General features: G+C 44.3%; 2 protein-coding genes and 2 pseudogenes across 6 annotated transcripts in view; 2 read left to right on the forward strand and 2 right to left on the reverse strand.

The window, feature by feature from the left end:
- The window catches only part of LOC130291653 (peptidoglycan-recognition protein SC2-like), a 43,563-nt gene extending 41,028 nt beyond the window's left edge, over positions 1-2,535 (reverse strand). For 2 of the 5 annotated variants that reach the window (XM_056540655.1, XM_056540661.1), the window contains exon 1: positions 2,399-2,460. The gene's annotated coding sequence lies outside the window, so the exon portion shown is untranslated. Of the gene's footprint in view, positions 1-677; positions 975-2,394 lie in introns of those variants that run through there. The other 3 variants (XM_056540656.1, XM_056540657.1, XM_056540659.1) reach the window with 3 other exon arrangements.
- SNRPD2 (small nuclear ribonucleoprotein D2 polypeptide) lies at positions 2,444-9,901 on the forward strand. The gene is made up of 3 exons (XM_056540674.1): positions 2,444-2,581; positions 8,182-8,361; positions 9,570-9,901. Coding segments are annotated over exons 1-3 (357 nt in total). The 5' UTR covers positions 2,444-2,579; the 3' UTR covers positions 9,745-9,901.
- On the reverse strand, positions 4,379-4,491 carry LOC130292187 (U6 spliceosomal RNA; annotated as a pseudogene).
- Positions 4,467-4,579, forward strand: LOC130292186 (U6 spliceosomal RNA; annotated as a pseudogene).
- Positions 9,902-16,875: the final 6,974 nt, after the last annotated feature.

Below are 16,875 nucleotides of genomic sequence, written 5' to 3' on the forward strand. Positions count from 1 at the left end.
AATGATGTTTTGGGGTTGTTTTGCTGCCTCTGGCATTGGGGGCCTTGAATGTGTACAAGACATCATGAAATCTGAGGATTACCAATGGAAAGCTGTCACACCCCCTCCCATAGGCTTGCATTGAGGGGGGCGGAGCGTGACGTCACACAAGGCGGAGCCTTGACATCACAACGCTCCGGCGCAGTGATTGACAGTAATCAGACCCAGATCGAACACGCTCCAGGGACTGATTTTAAACGGGGTGCGGCGTGCAAGATCACAGGGGTCCCCAGCGATCAGGCATCTTATCCCCTATCCTTTGGATAGGGCATAAGATGTCTAAGCGCCGGAGTACCCCTTTAAAATTGCTGTTGGGAAAAGGCGCCTTCCAATAAGAGAGACATGGAGCAGTTTGCAAAGGAAGAGTGGTCCAACATCCCGGCTGAGAGGTGTAAGAAGCTTATTGATGGTTATAGGAACCAAATTATTTCAGTTATTTTTTCCAAAGGGTGTGAAACCAAATATTAAGTTAAGGGTGCCAATAATTTAGTCCAGACCATTTTTGGAGTTTGGTGACATTATGTCCAATTTGCTTTTTTCCTGCCTTCTTTGGTTTAGTTCCAATACACACAAAGGGAATAAACATGTGTATAGCAAAACATGTGTTACTGCAATCCTTTCCTGTGAGAAATACTTACATTTTCTTGAAAAATTTCAGGGGTGCCAACATTTATGGCCATGACTGTACCATGCAATGGGCACCACGGATAAAGCTGTATCCCTTGCAATAGACAACTGGGATATAGTTGTACACTGGAGCACCCCCATGGTATATTGATGCCTATGCAGGAGTGGACCACTTGTATATAGCTGTATACACTGAGCAGTGGACACCTGGCATTTAGCTGTACACTGGAGCACAACACTGGTATATGAAGCGGTGGACACCTGATATACAGTAAAAAGAAGACTACCAGTATATAGCTGTATACACTAAAGAGAAGACATCCAGTATATAGCCTTATACACTTAAGAGAAGATGACTGGTATGTAGCTGTATACACTGAAGAGAAGGATGTCTGGTATATAGCTGTATACGCTGAAGAGAGGATGTCTGGTATATAGCTGTATACGCTGAAGAGAGGATGTCTGGTATATAGATGTATACACTGGAGAGGATGTCTTGTATATAGCTATATACACTGAAGAGAAGCTGTCTGGTATATAGCTGTATACCCTGAAGAGAGGATGTCTGGTATATAGCTGTATACCCTGAAGAGAGGATGTCTGGTATATAGCTGTATACACTGAAGAGAGGATGTCTGGTATATAGCTGTATACGCTGAAGAGAGGATGTCTGGTATATAGCTGTATACGCTGAAGAGAGGATGTCTGGTATATAGCTGTATACGCTGAAGAGAGGATGTCTGGTATATAGCTGTATACACTGAAGAGAAGATGTCTGGTATATAGGTGTATACACTGAAGAGAATATGTCTGGTATATAGCTGTACACACTGAAGAGAAGAGGTCTGGTATATAGCTGTATACACTGAAGAGAATATGTCTGGTATATAGCTGTATACACTGAAGAGAAAAGGTCTGGTATATAGCTGTACACACTGAAGAGAAGAGGTCTGGTATATAGCTGTATACACTGAAGAGAATATGTCTGGTATATAGCTGTATACACTGAAGAGAAGCGGTCTGGTATATAGCTGTATATGCTGAAAAGAGGATGTCTGGTATATAGCTGTATACGCTGAAGAGAAGATGTCTGGTATATAGCTGTATACACTGAAGAGAAGATGTCTGGTATATAGCTGTATACGCTGAAGAGAAGCGGTCTAGTATATAGCTGTATACACTGAAGAGATGTCTGGTATATAGCTGTATACACTGAAGAGAAGATGTCTGGTATATAGCTGTATATGCTGAAGAGAAGCGGTCTAGTATATAGCTGTATACACTGAAGAGATGTCTGGTATATAGCTGTATACGCTGAAGAGAAGCGGTCTAGTATATAGCTGTATACACTGAAGAGAAGATGTCTGGTATATAGCTGTATACTCTGAAGAGAAGATGTCTGGTATATAGCTGTATACACTGAAGAGAAGATGTCTGGTATATAGCTGTATATGCTGAAGAGAAGCGGTCTAGTATATAGCTGTATACACTGAAGAGATGTCTGGTATATAGCTGTATACACTGAAGAGAAGATGTCTGGTATATAGCTGTATACACTGAAGAGAAGATGTCTGGTATATAGCTGTATATACTGAAGAGAAGATGTCTGGTATATAGCTGTATACACTGAAGAGAAGATGTCTGGTATATAGCTGTATATACTGAAGAGAAGATGTCTGGTATATAGCTGTATATACTGAAGAGAAGATGTCTAGTATATAGCAGTACCCACAGCATAGATTCCCAGCCACCAAATGGCGGGACTCGCCACCACTTCCTTACTAATAAACTTACACCGATCATCACCATAGTAACCAAGAGCGGAAGTCCCTCCTCTGACCCCTGCACGGCCCGGAAGCGGAAGCTGAGCGACTGCAGAGTTAGAATCGCTGGAACAACGTGAAGAGGGAAAGATGTAAGTGAGCCGGGTATATGGCCTAGAAATATCTGTAATATCTCTTATTATTTATAGTATGTCATGTGGTGTGTAAGGAATACTAGGTGTATTATCACTTAGAATCTATAGCGATTAATGTACATGTATAAAAGTTTCCTTTGTCTAATATATATATATATATATATATATATAATACCCATGTAACGTATAAAATACCCATTATAATGTGTAATGTGTCTTGTGTATTATATAATACCCCTGGATGATGTAATAGATCATTACCTTTAATACCCTGAAATAACATGTAACACATAATAGCCCCTGATATAACATGTAACACATAATAGCCCCTGATATAACATGTAACACAGGTCTCAAGTCCTGCAGGAACTCATGGGAACGGAGTTCCTGCACTTTTTCCACAGCAGGAACGCAGTTCCCATAAGCAGGAGTCCTGCAGGACCAGCCCTTAAAGGGGTACTCTGCCCCTAGACATCTTATCTCCTATCCAAAGGATAGCGGATAAGAAGTCAGATCATGGGGGTCCTGCTGCTGGGGACCCCCGCGATCTCGTCTGCGGCACCCCAGACATGCGGTGCACAGAGTGAACATCGCTCCGTGCCGGATCACTGGTGATGCGGGGCAGAGGCTCGTGATATCACAGTAATGCCCCTCAATGCAAGTCTATGGGAGGGTGCGTGGTGGCCATTACACCTCATCCCATAGACTTGCATTGAAGCGCCGTGAGCGTGACGTCGCAAGCCTCTGGTGCTGCACCCAACGCTCTAAACGAACGCCGGGGGCAGCAGGGAGAATGCGGGGGTCCCCAGTGGCAGATGTCTATGCCTTTAAAATGGAAATCTTGGGAGAGTTCCCACACTTTTTTTCCTAGGACTTGACCCCTGATGTAACACATAATAGCCCCATATAATGTGGAATGTAATATGTGATATATGTATTCAAATTTTTTTTTTTTTTTTTTATTAAACATTGTGTTTACCAACCAGGGTCCCAACAGCATTTGCAAAACTACAACTCCCAGCATGCTTAAAGGGGTAGTCCAGTGGTGAAAAACGTATCCCCTATCCTAAGGATAGGGGTAAGTTTGAGATCACGGGAGGTCTGACCGCTGGGGTCCCCCGCGATCTCTCTGTACGGGGGCCAGGCTCTCCGGCCAGATAGCAGGTGTCGACCACCACACTAAGCGGCGTCCAACACGCCCCCTCAATACAGCGCTATGGCAGGGCCGGAGATTGCCGAACGCAGCGCTCCAGCTCTGCCAAAGAGTTGTATTGAGGTGGCGTGTCGGCCGCTGCTTCGTGCGGTGGTCGACACGCCCACTTCCCGCGGGCTGTCAGGCCCCAGCGGTCGGACCCCCCGCATCTGCAACTTATCCCCTATAAGGGGATAAGTTGTTCACCACTGGATATCTCCTTTAATAAAATATATATATATATATATATATATATATATATATATATATATATATATTCACATAATACATTCCACATTATGGGGCTATTATATGTTACACAAGATATAAAATACACATTATCATATAATAATATCATATGTAATGTATTATACATGGGTGATAATTAAAGGTAAATCATGGCTTCCCTCTCGTCTAAGCAACATCAGGTCTGTGTCAAGTTTCCCATCCAGGGACCCTCAAGCTGTTGCAAAACTGCAACTCCCGGTTGTCCGGGCATGCTGGGAGTTGTAGTTATGCAACAGCTGGAGACATCCTGGTTGGGAAACACTGTAGTATCCTGTGGATAAGTTAAAGGGGTACTCCGGTGGAAAACTTTTATTTTTTATATGGAACGCTTCACGGATTTGCATGTCATCCTTGCGCAGGGGCCATGCTAATCTTCTCTGTATCATTCCAATTTCAGTATATGTGCTGCCGAAGCTATCGGCAGCACATATACTAAAATTGGAACGCTACAGAGAAGATTAGCATGGCCCCTGCGCAAGGATGACACGCAAATTCGTGAAGCGTTCCATATATATAATTTTTTGTTTTTTAATCAACTGGTGCCAGAAAGTTAAACAGATTTGTAAATTACTTCTATTAAAAAAATCTTTATCCTTCCAGTACTTATTAGCGGCTGTATATTACAGAGAAAGTTCTTTTGTTTTTGGATTTCTTTTTTTTTTTTTTTTTTTTCTGTCCACAGTGCTCTCTGCTGACACATCAGGAACTGTCCAGAGCAGCATAGGTTTGCTATGGGGATTTGCTCCTGTCCTGGGCAGTTCCTGATACGGACAGAGGTGTCAGCAGAGAGCACTGTGGACAACAAAAAAAAACAGAAATCCAAGAAGTAGTATACAGTAGCTAATAAGGACTGGAAGGATAAAGATTTTTTAATAGAAGTAATTCACAAATCTGTTTAACTTTCTGGCATCAGTTGATAAAAAAAAAAAAAAAAAAAAAAAAAAATGTTTTCCACCGGAGTACTCCTTTAAGTACTGGAATACCACTGGGTTATCCAGGATTAGAAAAACAGCCAATTGAGCGCCACCCCCGTCCACAGGTTGTGTGTGATATTGCAGCTCAGTTCCATTGAAGTAAATAGTCAAGTTGTAATACCCCACACAAACTGACGACAGGCATGGCACTGTTTTTTGGAAGACATTAGTTCTTTCTCTATCCCCAGATAACACCTGTTAATAAAGTAAAGATACAGTCTAGGATAAATAGTCGACATATCCCCATAAATGGTCGAAATAACCCCCTTAATGGCTCCCTGATCCCAGCACAAGATCCATATGACTTGGTAAATTGAGAGTCAAGGGTACAGATGGAGACAGTCCTAATGGAATGGCGCAAATGTTAAAGGGGTATCCAGTGAAACCTTTTTTTTTTTTTTCTTCATATCAACTGGCTCCGGAAAGTTAAATAGATTTGTAAATTACTTATATTAAAACACCTTAATCCTTCCAGTACTTATCATCTGCTGAAGTTGAGTTGTTCTTTCCGGTCTGACCACAGTGCTCTCTGCTGACACCGCTGTCTATCTCAGGATCTGTCCAGATTAGGAGCAAATCCCCATAGCAAACCTCTCCTGCTCTGAACAGTGTCTGAGGCAGACAGAGGTGTCATCAGAGAGCACTGTGGTCAGACAGGAAAGAACAACTCACCTTCAGCTAAGTACTGGAAGGATTAATATTTTTTTTTAATAGAAGTAATTTACAAATCTGTTAAACTTTCTGGAGCCAGTTGATATGGAATTATTATTTTTTTTTCCCCTGGATAACCCCTTTAATACTTAGTAAGAGGGATGCGTGATATCAGTCATCCTGCATTTGAGCAAAGCTTTTAAAGGGGTGCTCCGCCACTAGACATCTTATGCCCTGTCCAAAGGATAGGGGATAAGATGTCTTCAGCACCCAGCGTTCGTTTAGAACACCGGCTGTTGCGCCGGAGGCTCGTGACGTCACGTCCTCGCTCGCTTCCATAGACTTGCATTGAGAGAGAGGGTGTGACTTCACAAACGGGGGTGTGGCTGTGACTTCACGAGCCTCCGGCGCCGCATTGCTAGTCTTCCTGCACGGAGCGTACTTCCCAGCAGCGGGACCCCCCATGATCAGATGTCTAGGGGCTGAGTACTCCTTTAAATAAAAGGGGTAGTCCAACAAAAAACAACTTATTCTCTATCCACAGGATAGGGAATACGTGTCTGATCGTGGGGGGTTTGATTGCTGGGACCCCCGCGATCTCTTACCCGGCACTCCGGCTCTCTGAAAGGAGCGTATGCTACAGACGGTGCACGACATTAATGCTAGACATTAATCTCTATGGGAGCACTGCAGATGCCTTAGTACAGCACCTGGGTCTCTTTGGAGCTCCCATGGAAATGAATGGGAGTTGTTTTTCGCCGGACTACCCCTTTAAATGGCCACTCTCATTTAAAACTAATTTTTGATTTTGCACTCCTTATGGTAAATAAAAAAAAATCTTTTTAATGCACTTTGTAAAAAATAATGAAGTTTTCTATGTTTTATTTGTGTTTTAACCTGTTGCCGTCTAAGGATGAGCCAGTTCGTCCAGAGACGGCAAGCGGTGTATGGCATGGGCCCCCGACTTGAGCCTGCGTCATACCGGCCCCCAGCTGATTCCTGTAGCCGGGGGCCGCTGTTAATAGCCGACATGCGGCGAATGCCGCGTCCAGCTATTAACCCTTTAGATCGCTGCTGTCAAAGTTGACATTGGCATCTAAGGGGACATTTAAACCATCCCTGGTGGTCCAGTGGGGTGGATCGGCCCCCTGCAGCGCGACCGGGGTGGGCGGTGGGCGTTCGCTGCAATCCACTGTGGAGGTAGCCGGAGGGCTTACCTCATGTCCTGTGCTGGCTGCAGCTCTGGCAAAGATAAAGCCTGGCAGGACCAGACAGACAGATCAATGTGGTTCTATGGAACCACATTGATCTGTATGAGGAATCAAATGATTCCTCCTAAAAGTCCCCTAAGGGACTAATAAAGAGTAAAACAAAAGTTGAATAAAGAGTTTAAAAAACACACACATTAACCTCTTCCATATTAAAAGTGTGAATCACCCCCCTTTTCCCAAATTCCATATAAAAAAAATATGTAAACATAATAAAAATAAACATATGTGGTATCGCCACATGCGTAAATGTCCAAACTATAACAATATAATGTTAATTAAACCGCACGGTCAAGTTATAGGGGTCAGAAGATGACCATTTTACACACACTCATTTTGGTGTGTTTTTTTTTTTTAAAGTAGTAAAATAAAATAAAACCTACATAAATTAGGTATCATTGTGACCGTATGGACCTACAAAGTAAAGATATGTTGTCATTTTTACCGAAAAGTGCACTGCATAGAATCGGAAGCCCCCAAAAGTTACAAAATGGCATTTTTCCAATTCTGCCCCACAAATATTTTTCTTCTGGTTTCGCCGTGAATTTTGTGGTGAACTGATTGATGTCATTATAAAGTACAATTGGTGGCGCAAAAAAAAGCCCTCTCATGGGTCTGTATGTGCAAATTTAAAGCGTTATGATTTTTAGAAGGTGATGAGGAAAAAACAAAAGTGGAAAAACCCTGTGTCCTTAAGGGGTTAAAAAAAAAAAAGCTGCCACTAGGTGTCTCCCTACTTGGCCAGAGCACATTTCCCCCATCTCTTGCACATACTTTGGACTCCTGCTGGTCTGACAGAAGTCTATAATCAGGAAATGCAGTCTGGAGTGCTGAGGGGGTGTGCAGCCTTAGCCAATCATAGCTCATCTCACACTGAACTGCTCTGGGCTGTGTGTAGCAGAGTGAGGGAGGAAGTTCTCCCCTGTATGGCTTCAGATGATGTCACGCCTGCTGGGGAACGCCCCTTCCCAGTCTGTGAATGTGACTGAGATTGAGCAGAGAATACAGAGCAATATCAAGGTAGAAAACTAAAAAATAATAAAAATAAAGGCCGGGGGTGGTTTATCATGATGGGGGCAGTGACCTGGGAGGATTATAACATTTAACAAGTTCATGACAGGTACTCTTTAAGTGTAATGTATAAGACCCCTGTATAATTTATGATGGTGCTCTGTATACTGTACGTGTATCTTATCTTCCTTTTATGTTTTTGTGTACCTCCAGGAGTCTCCTAAACAAGCCGAAGAGTGAGATGACCCCGGACGAGCTGCAGAAACGGGAGGAGGAGGAGTTCAACACGGGGCCCCTGTCGGTGCTGACACAGTCCGTGAAGAATAACACCCAGGTTCTCATCAACTGCAGGAACAACAAGAAGCTACTGGGGAGGGTGAAGGCCTTTGACAGGTAAGTGTGTGGCCCTTAGAGTAGGTCAGTGTTTCCCAACCAGTGTGCCTCCAGCTGTTGCAAAACTACATCATCTGGGCATGCTGGGAGTTGTAGCTTTATTAGCTCTTAGAATAGAACAGTGTTTCGCAACCAGTTTGCCTCCAGCTGTTGCAAAACTACAACGTCTGGGCATGCTGGGAGTTGTAGCTTTGGTAGCTCTTAGAATAGGACAGTGTTACCCAACCAGTGTGCCTCCTGCTGTTGCAAAACTACAACGTCTGGGCATGCTGGGAGTTGTAGCTTTGTTAGCTCTTAGAATAGGACAGTGTTTCCCAACCAGTGTGCCTCCAGCTGTTGCAAAACTACAACTCCCAGCATGCCCGGACAGCCAAAGGCTGTCCAGGCATGCTGGGAGTTGTAGTTTTGCAACAGCTGGAGGCACGCTGGTTGGGAAACACAGTCCTACTCTAAGAGCTAACAAAACTAAGACTCCCAGCATGCCCGCACAGCTGGGACAACCAGGGTGCCTCCAGCTGTTGCAAATCTATAACAACTGCTAAACTACAGCCTTCGGTTGTGGGAACATTCTGGGAGTTTTATTACCTCTTAGAGTAAGACAGTGTTTCCAAACCAGTGTGCCTCCAGCTGTTGGAAATCTACAACACCCAGCATGCCTGGACAGCCTTTGGCTGTCCGGGCATACTGGGAGTTGTAGTATTGCAAGAGCTGGAGGCCCCCTGGTTGGGAAACACTGTCCTATTCTAAGAGCTAACAAAGCTACAACTCCCAGCATGCCCAGACGTTGTACTTTTGCAACAGCTGGAGGCACACTGGTTTGGAAACACTGTCCTATTCTAAGAGCTTACAAAGCTACAACTCCCAGCATGCCCAGACATTGTACTTTTGCAACAGCTGGAGGCACACTGGTTGGGAACCACTGTCTATTCTAAGAGCTAACAAAGCTACAACTCCCAGCATGCTCCGGACATGCTGGAATTTGCAATTTTATTGGCTCTTAGAGTAGGACAGTGCTTCCCAACCAGGGTGCCTCCAGCTGTTGTAAAACTACAATTCCCAGCATGCCCGGACAGCCGTCGGCTGTCCGGGCATGCTGGGAGTTGTAGTTTTACAACAGATAAAGGCACCCTGGTTGGGAAACACTGGAGTAGGATGACCTCCCCTTGTATTGTCTCCATCTTACCTATATCTCCCTCCTCCCCACACAGACACTGTAACATGGTCTTGGAGAATGTCAAGGAGATGTGGACCGAGGTCCCGAAAAGTGGCAAAGGAAAGAAGAAATCCAAACCAGTCAACAAAGACAGATACATCTCCAAAATGTTTCTACGAGGTGACAGCGTCATAGTGGTGCTAAGGAACCCTCTGCTGGCTGGGAAGTGATGACCTAATCGACTGCGTCGGCCCCGTCCCCTCTCACCGTGTTCGGATATGACTTGTGCATATAGTGGGGCTTTTACGTTATGTTTTGTATTTTTATTTTTTCCACATTTTTGGGAGCTCATGATTTTCATTTTGTTTTTGTAATAAACAGGATCTGCAGATATATGGTGACCAGTTTACTGTGTGGAGGGGGAAGAAAGACTGGGTCTGGAAGGGGGAAGCGCCAAGTTGGTGTTGGCGCACACGTGGTATTATTATATTGTGATACCCCAAGACCTATAACTGACTTACTAATATAGTGTTCACAAATTGTACGTCAGCATTAGAGATGAGCGAACTTACAGTAAATTTGATTCGTCACAAACTTCTCGGCTCGGCAGTTGATGACTTTTCCTGCATAAATTAGTTCAGCTTTCCGGTGGGCTGGAAAAGATGGATAAAGTCCTAGGAGACTCTTTCCTAGGACTGTATCCACCTTTTCCAGCCCACCGGAGCACCTGAAAGCTGAACTAATTTACGCAGGAAAAGTCATCAACTGCCGAGCCGAGAAGTTCGTGACGAATCGAACTTACTGTAAGTTCGTTCATCTCTAGTCAGCATGTTTATGCTTAAAGGGGTACTCCGGGGGAAAACAAATGGTTTTTAAATCAACTGATGCCAGAAAGTTAAACACATTTGTAAATGACTTCTGTGTAAAAATCTTAATCCTTCCAGTACTTATCAGCTGCTGTATGCTCCAGAGAAAGTTGTGTAGTTCTTTTCTGTCTGACAACCGTGCTCTCCGCTGACACCTCTGTTCGTGTCAGGAACTGTGCAGAGCAGGATAGGTTTGCTATGGGGATTTGCTTTACTCTGGACAGTTCCTGAGTAGCACCTTGGTCAGACAGAAAAGAACTACACAACTTCCTCTGCAGTATACAGCAGCTGGAAGTACTGGAAGGATTAAGATTTTTTTATATAGAAGTAATTTACAAATGTGTTTTAACTTTCTGGCATTATTTGTTTTCAATCGGATTACCCATTTAAAATGCACCTGAAGTTGTGTAGTCCTCTCACTTTTAACCCCCTAACGACCACAGATGTATATTTATGGACGGCTCCAGTTATGTGAACCGCGCTTCGTACCTGCTGGGTCCCGGTTAATAACGGACATTGCAGATCAGGCTGATGTCTGGTATTAACCCTTTAGACGCCGTAATCAAAGTTGATTGTGGCGTCTAAAACGGGAGAAAATACTGCCGGTTAGCTCAGCAGAGCTGTTCGGGACAGTCGTGATGAAATCGCGGCGTCCCAAACACCTAAGAGGACTGCGGGAGGCGCCTTACTTTGCTCCTCGCTGTCCACTCGGCGTTTGATTGCTCCAAGCCTGAGATCCATGCTGGAGCAATCGAGCACAGATTACACTGATCAATGCTATGGCCATAAATGTTGGCACCCCTGAAATGTTTCTAGAAAATGAAGTATTTCTTACAGGAAAGGATTGCAGTAACACACGTTTTGCTATACACATGTTTATTCCCTTTGTTTGTATTGGAACTAAACCAAAAAAGGAGGAAAAAAAGCAAATTGGACATAATGTCACTAGAGATGAGCGAACTAACAGTAAATTCGATTCATCACGAACTTCTCGGCTCGGCAGTTGATGACTTATCCTGCATAAATTAGTTCAGCTTTCAGGTGCTCCCCTGGGCTGGAAAAGGTGGATACAGTCCTAGGAGACTCTTTCCTAGGACTGTATCCACCTTTTCCAGCCCACGGGAGCACCTGAAAGCTGAACTAATTTATGCAGGATAAGTCATCAACTGCCGAGCCGAGAAGTTTGTGACGAATCGAATTTACTGTAAGTTCGCTCATCTCTAAATGTCACCAAACTCCAAAAATAGGCTGGACAAAATTATTGGCACCCTTTCAAAATTGTGGAAAAATAAGATTTTTTTCAAGCATGTGATGCTCCTTTAAATTCACCTAGATTAAGTAACAGGTGTGGGCAATATAAAAATCACACCTGAAAGCAGATAAAAAGGAGAGAAGTTCACTTAGCCTTTGCATTGTGTGCCACACTAAGCTTGGACAACAGAAAGAGAAGAGAACTGTCTGAGGACTTGAGAACAAAAACTGTGGAAAAATATCAACAATCTCAAGGTTACAAGTCCATCTCCAGAGATCTAGATTTGCCTCTGTCCACAGTGCGCAACATTATCAAGAAGTTTACAACCCATGGTACTGTAGATAATCTCCCTGGGCGTGGACGGAAGAGAAAAATTGATGAAAGGTGTCAATGCAGGATAGTCTGGATGATGGATAAGCAGCCCCAAACACGTTCCAAAGATATTCAAGCTGTTCTGCAGGCTCAGGGAGCATCAGTGTCAGCGCGAACTATCCGGCGACATTTAAATGAAATACTATGGAGGAGACCCAGGAGGACCCCACTATGGAGGAGACCCAGGAGGACCCCACTATGGAGGAGACCCAGGAGGACCCCACTATGGAGGAGACCCAGGAGGACCCCATTGCTGACTCAGGCCATGACTTTATATGTAAACAAAAATAAACATGTGGCATCGCCAGGTGCTGAAAACTTTTAGATCTTCTCCCCCTTGCCCATTTACAATGGATTCCCATGATGGTCCTTTCTCTAGATGCCGAAAAGGCCTTTGATCGCGTGTCTTGGCCCTCCCTGGTACAGACCCTCCAACGTATTGGTCTAGGCCCTGTCTTTATAGCCAAAGTCCTGGCGCTCTATAACTTCCTATCTGCCCGTCTGAAGATCAACGGCTCCCTGTGTACCCTCTTCAGCATTCACAATGGCACTAGACAGGGATGCCCCCTTTCTCCCCTGCTGTATGTCCTGGTGATGGAACATCTGCTCTCCTCCATCTGTGCTGATCCTGATATTCGTGGCCTTGCCATTGGCGATCACGAATACAAATGTTCGGCCTTCGCAGATGATCTCCTAGTTTACCTCACTAATCTGTTGGCTTCTCTCCCAACCCTGATGGCCAGACTCTGAGTTTGGCTGCTGGTCTAACTTCAAAATCAATTATTCCAAATCTGAGGTGCTGGGTGTTTCATTGCCAGACCATGAGCAGTTGGCCCTTCACTCCTCATTTCCTTTCACCTGGCCTTCCTGGGGTATCTCCTATCTGGGGACTGTCATCCCAGCTGATCTGTCTACCTTGTTCTCTCTCAACTTTCTCGCCTTTGCTGCCTCACATCCGCTCTGACCTAGCCTCTTGGAATAATGGAGAATTCTCCTGGTTCAGCCGGATTGCCATACTAAAGATAACTATCAAGCCACTGTTGCTATACTTGCAATGCATATATCCACCCGGTTTTGGGTACAACTCCAGAGATGTTTCGACTCTTTTGTGTGGTCGTCCTCCCGTCCAGGATTAACAGGCTCCTCTTAACCCGGAATAAACTTTCCGACGGGGTTGGGCTTCCTGACGGCAGGCTCTACTACCTCGCTTGGGCTCACGCGAGGGCTCTGGACTGGTTCCACAACCCTGACCGTAAACTCTGGGTACGGCTGGCCCAAGCTATGTGCCCTCGCTCCCTCTCTACGCTCCCCTGGACGTGGTCTCTAGAGATGAGCGAACTTAAAAGTAATTTGATTCATCATAAACTTCTCGGCTCGGCGTTTGCTGACTTTAGCCGGCATCAATTAGTTCAGCTTTCAGGTGCTCCGGTGGGCTGGAAAGGATGGGCAGAGTCCACGGAGACTCTCCTAGATGTCCTCAGGGAAGCTTGGTGGTCCCGCTGCTTCTCCCTGACTCTTAAAGCGGTCATGGCTACTAAAGCCCAGTAGACTAGCTTAAAAATTCTCTCCTGCTGGTACCGTGTGCCGTCGGTACTTCACCGCTGGTACCCATCTGTCCCGGATTCTTGTTGGAGGTGTGGAGCTGCCGAGGGCATGACGACACATATATGGGGGAGTTGTCAGGCCCTGTCCCCTTTCTGGAATTAAGTCCTTACGATTGTTCAGACTGTGACGGGAGTGTCTATCCCTCGTGACCCTGGCACTGTGCGGCTGTTTATACTCCCCATGTCCGTCTCTAAATATAAACGTTCCCTGTTGTGGCATCTTATTCCAGCAGCGAAGACTGTATCTCCCGGCACTGGCGCTCCCCAGATGCTCCCACTGTAGGAGAGTGTGTTGCTGAACTGGCCTCAACCCAACATATGGAAGAGCTCATGGTTGTTGCCCCTGTCTGACCTAACACGCTACACCTCCACCTGGCTGCCCTAGTCTAGCTGCTGTTCCACGGATGCATATTTCTCAGTATCTTGAACCTCTGGGGCTGGCCGCACGTGGTCTTCCTGTCTTTCCCCTTTTCTTCCTGATCTTTTTTTTCTCTCCCTCTCCTTCTTCCTCCCCTTGCCCCTGACACTGGTACCTCTACTTTACCCTCCCCCCCCCTTTGCCCTCTTCCCTCTCCTGTTCTTCTCTGTCGTTATTCTGTGTTGCTTGTCTGTGGTATTGCTTTGTTATTGTATGGGGTTAATGTAGGGGTTAATGTGGTTTTGTCTCCGTGTTCCTGGCTCTGCCCTCTCTCCTGAAACCATCTGCTTGGCATATATATATAGGGACATTTAGTGAATTATTGCACTGTAATCTTCCTGCTGCATTGCGCAGCTCTGTGCAATGGAGGCAAGAAGCCAACTCACCCATCTCCTCTGCCTCCTCCATACTCTCTGTCCTGCCTGCCCCCTTCATTAATATGCTAATAAATGCTGCGGCTGGGCGCTAACCCACAACATTCATTAGCATATTAATAAAGCGGGACAGACGGAGAATATGGAGGAGGCAGGGGAGCTGGGTAAGATAGCTCCCTGCCTCCACTGCAGAGCTGCACAATGCAGCAGGAAATACTCAACAACCTTAAAGGGGTTATCCAGGAAAAAACTTTTTTTTATATATATATATATCAACTGGCTCCAGAAAGTTGAACAGATTTGTAAATTACTTCTATTAAACATCTTTATCCTTTCAGTACTTATGAGCTGCTGAAGTTGAGTTGTTCTTTTCTGTCTAAGTGCTCTCTGATGACACGTGTCTCGGGAACTGTCCAGAGTAGAAGCAAATCCCCATAGCAAACCTCTTCTACTCTGTGCAGTTCCTGAGACAAGCAGAGATGTCAGCAGAGAGCACTGTTGCCAGACAGAAAAGAGCAACTCAACTTCAGCAGCTGATAATTATTGGAAGGATTAAGATTTTTTTTTAATAGAATTAATTTACAAATCTGTTTAACTTTCTGGAGCCAGTTGATATAGAAAAAAAGTTTTTTCCTGGAATACCCCTTTAAGTAAGTGGCCCACTTTGTAAAGCTGTTCACCCGCACTATAACCAAGTATATTCGGTTTAGTGCGGGTGAACAGGGTGTCAGTTTCTCTTTAAACAGGCCTTTAAAAAAAAAATCAACACGCAATCTCAGAACAGGTTTTGATAAATCCCCAACCACATATGTAGAAGATTGGCTTCGTAAAACGAGTCCAATAGTGACAAAATAGCAGTCAGAGACAGGGACACAGAAGTAACGTGTAAACAGGGCTTTCGTCTTTATTTTTTAGTAGCAAAACTAAACAAACTTAAAACTCATATAAACCCTGCTTGTCCAGTGCTAACTATACAGATCTCTCTTTTTTCAGTTCATTCTGCCGTGTGAATGTGCCCTAATTGTTACTCGATTTCCTAGATCTCACCCAGCTTTTCTTGGATGATAAATGTGCTTCCTGAAACCTAGCATCCATGTACGACTGGTAGCTTGGGGAAATATAGCGATCCCCGGCCACTATTTGTCACTATCTCTCAATGTACACAGTGACCTCACCAGCAGAATAGTGAGTACAGCTCTGGAGTATAATACAGGATATAACTCAGGATCAGTACAAGATAAGTAATGTAATGTATGTACACAGTGATCTCACCAGCAGAATAGTGAGTACAGCTCTGGGGTATAATACAGGATATAACTCAGGATCAGTACAAGATAAGTAATGTAATGTATGTACACAGTGACCTCACCAGCAGAATAGTCAGTACAGCCCTGCAGTATAATACAGGATATAACTCAGGATCAGTACAGGGTAAGTAATGTAATGTATGTACACAGTGACCCAACCAGCAGAATAGTGAGTACAGCTCTGGAGTATAATACAGGATATAACTCAGGATCAGTACAGGATAAGTAATGTAATGTATGTACACAGTGACCTCACCAGCAGAATAGTGAGTACAGCTCTGGAGTATATAATACAGGATATAACTCAGGATCAGTACAGGATAAGTAATGTAATGTATGTACACAGTGATCTCACCAGCAGAATAGTGAGTACAGCTCTGGGGTATAATACAGGATATAACTCAGGATCAGTACAGGATAAGTAATGTAATGTATGTACACAGTGACCTCACCAGCAGAATAGTGAGTACAGCTCTGGAGTATAATACAGGATATAACTCAGGATCAGTACAGGATAAGTAATGTAATGTATGTACACAGTGACCTCACCAGCAGAATAGTCAGTACAGCCCTGCAGTATAATACAGGATATAACTCAGGATCAGTACAGGGTAAGTAATGTAATGTATGTACACAGTGACCCAACCAGCAGAATAGTGAGTACAGCTCTGGAGTATAATACAGGATATAACTCAGGATCAGTACAGGATAAGTAATGTAATGTATGTACACAGTGACCTCACCAGCAGAATAGTGAGTACAGCTCTGGAGTATATAATACAGGATATAACTCAGGATCAGTACAGGATAAGTAATGTAATGTATGTACACAGTGATCTCACCAGCAGAATAGTGAGTACAGCTCTGGGGTATAATACAGGATATAACTCAGGATCAGTACAGGATAAGTAATGTAATGTATGTACACAGTGACCTCACCAGCAGAATAGTGAGTACAGCTCTGGAGTATAATACAGGATATAACTCAGGATCAGTACAGGATAAGTAATGTAATGTATGTACACAGTGACCTCACCAGCAGAATAGTGAGTGCAGCTCTGGGGTATAATACAGGATATAACTCAGGATCAGTACAGGATAAGTAATGTAATGTATGTACACAGTGACCTCACCAGCAGAATAGTGAGTACAGCTCTGGAGTATAATA

The sequence above is a fragment of the Hyla sarda genome, chromosome 9 (assembly GCF_029499605.1).
Source record: "Hyla sarda isolate aHylSar1 chromosome 9, aHylSar1.hap1, whole genome shotgun sequence".
Lineage (NCBI taxonomy): Eukaryota > Metazoa > Chordata > Amphibia > Anura > Hylidae > Hyla > Hyla sarda.

Excerpts from the sequence above, each read along its gene's own strand:
- SNRPD2 (XM_056540674.1), top strand. Across the intron at positions 8,362-9,569 it reads AGGGTGAAGGCCTTTGACAG|ACACTGTAACATGGTCTTGG; the intron begins GTAAGTGTGTGG and ends CTCCCCACACAG.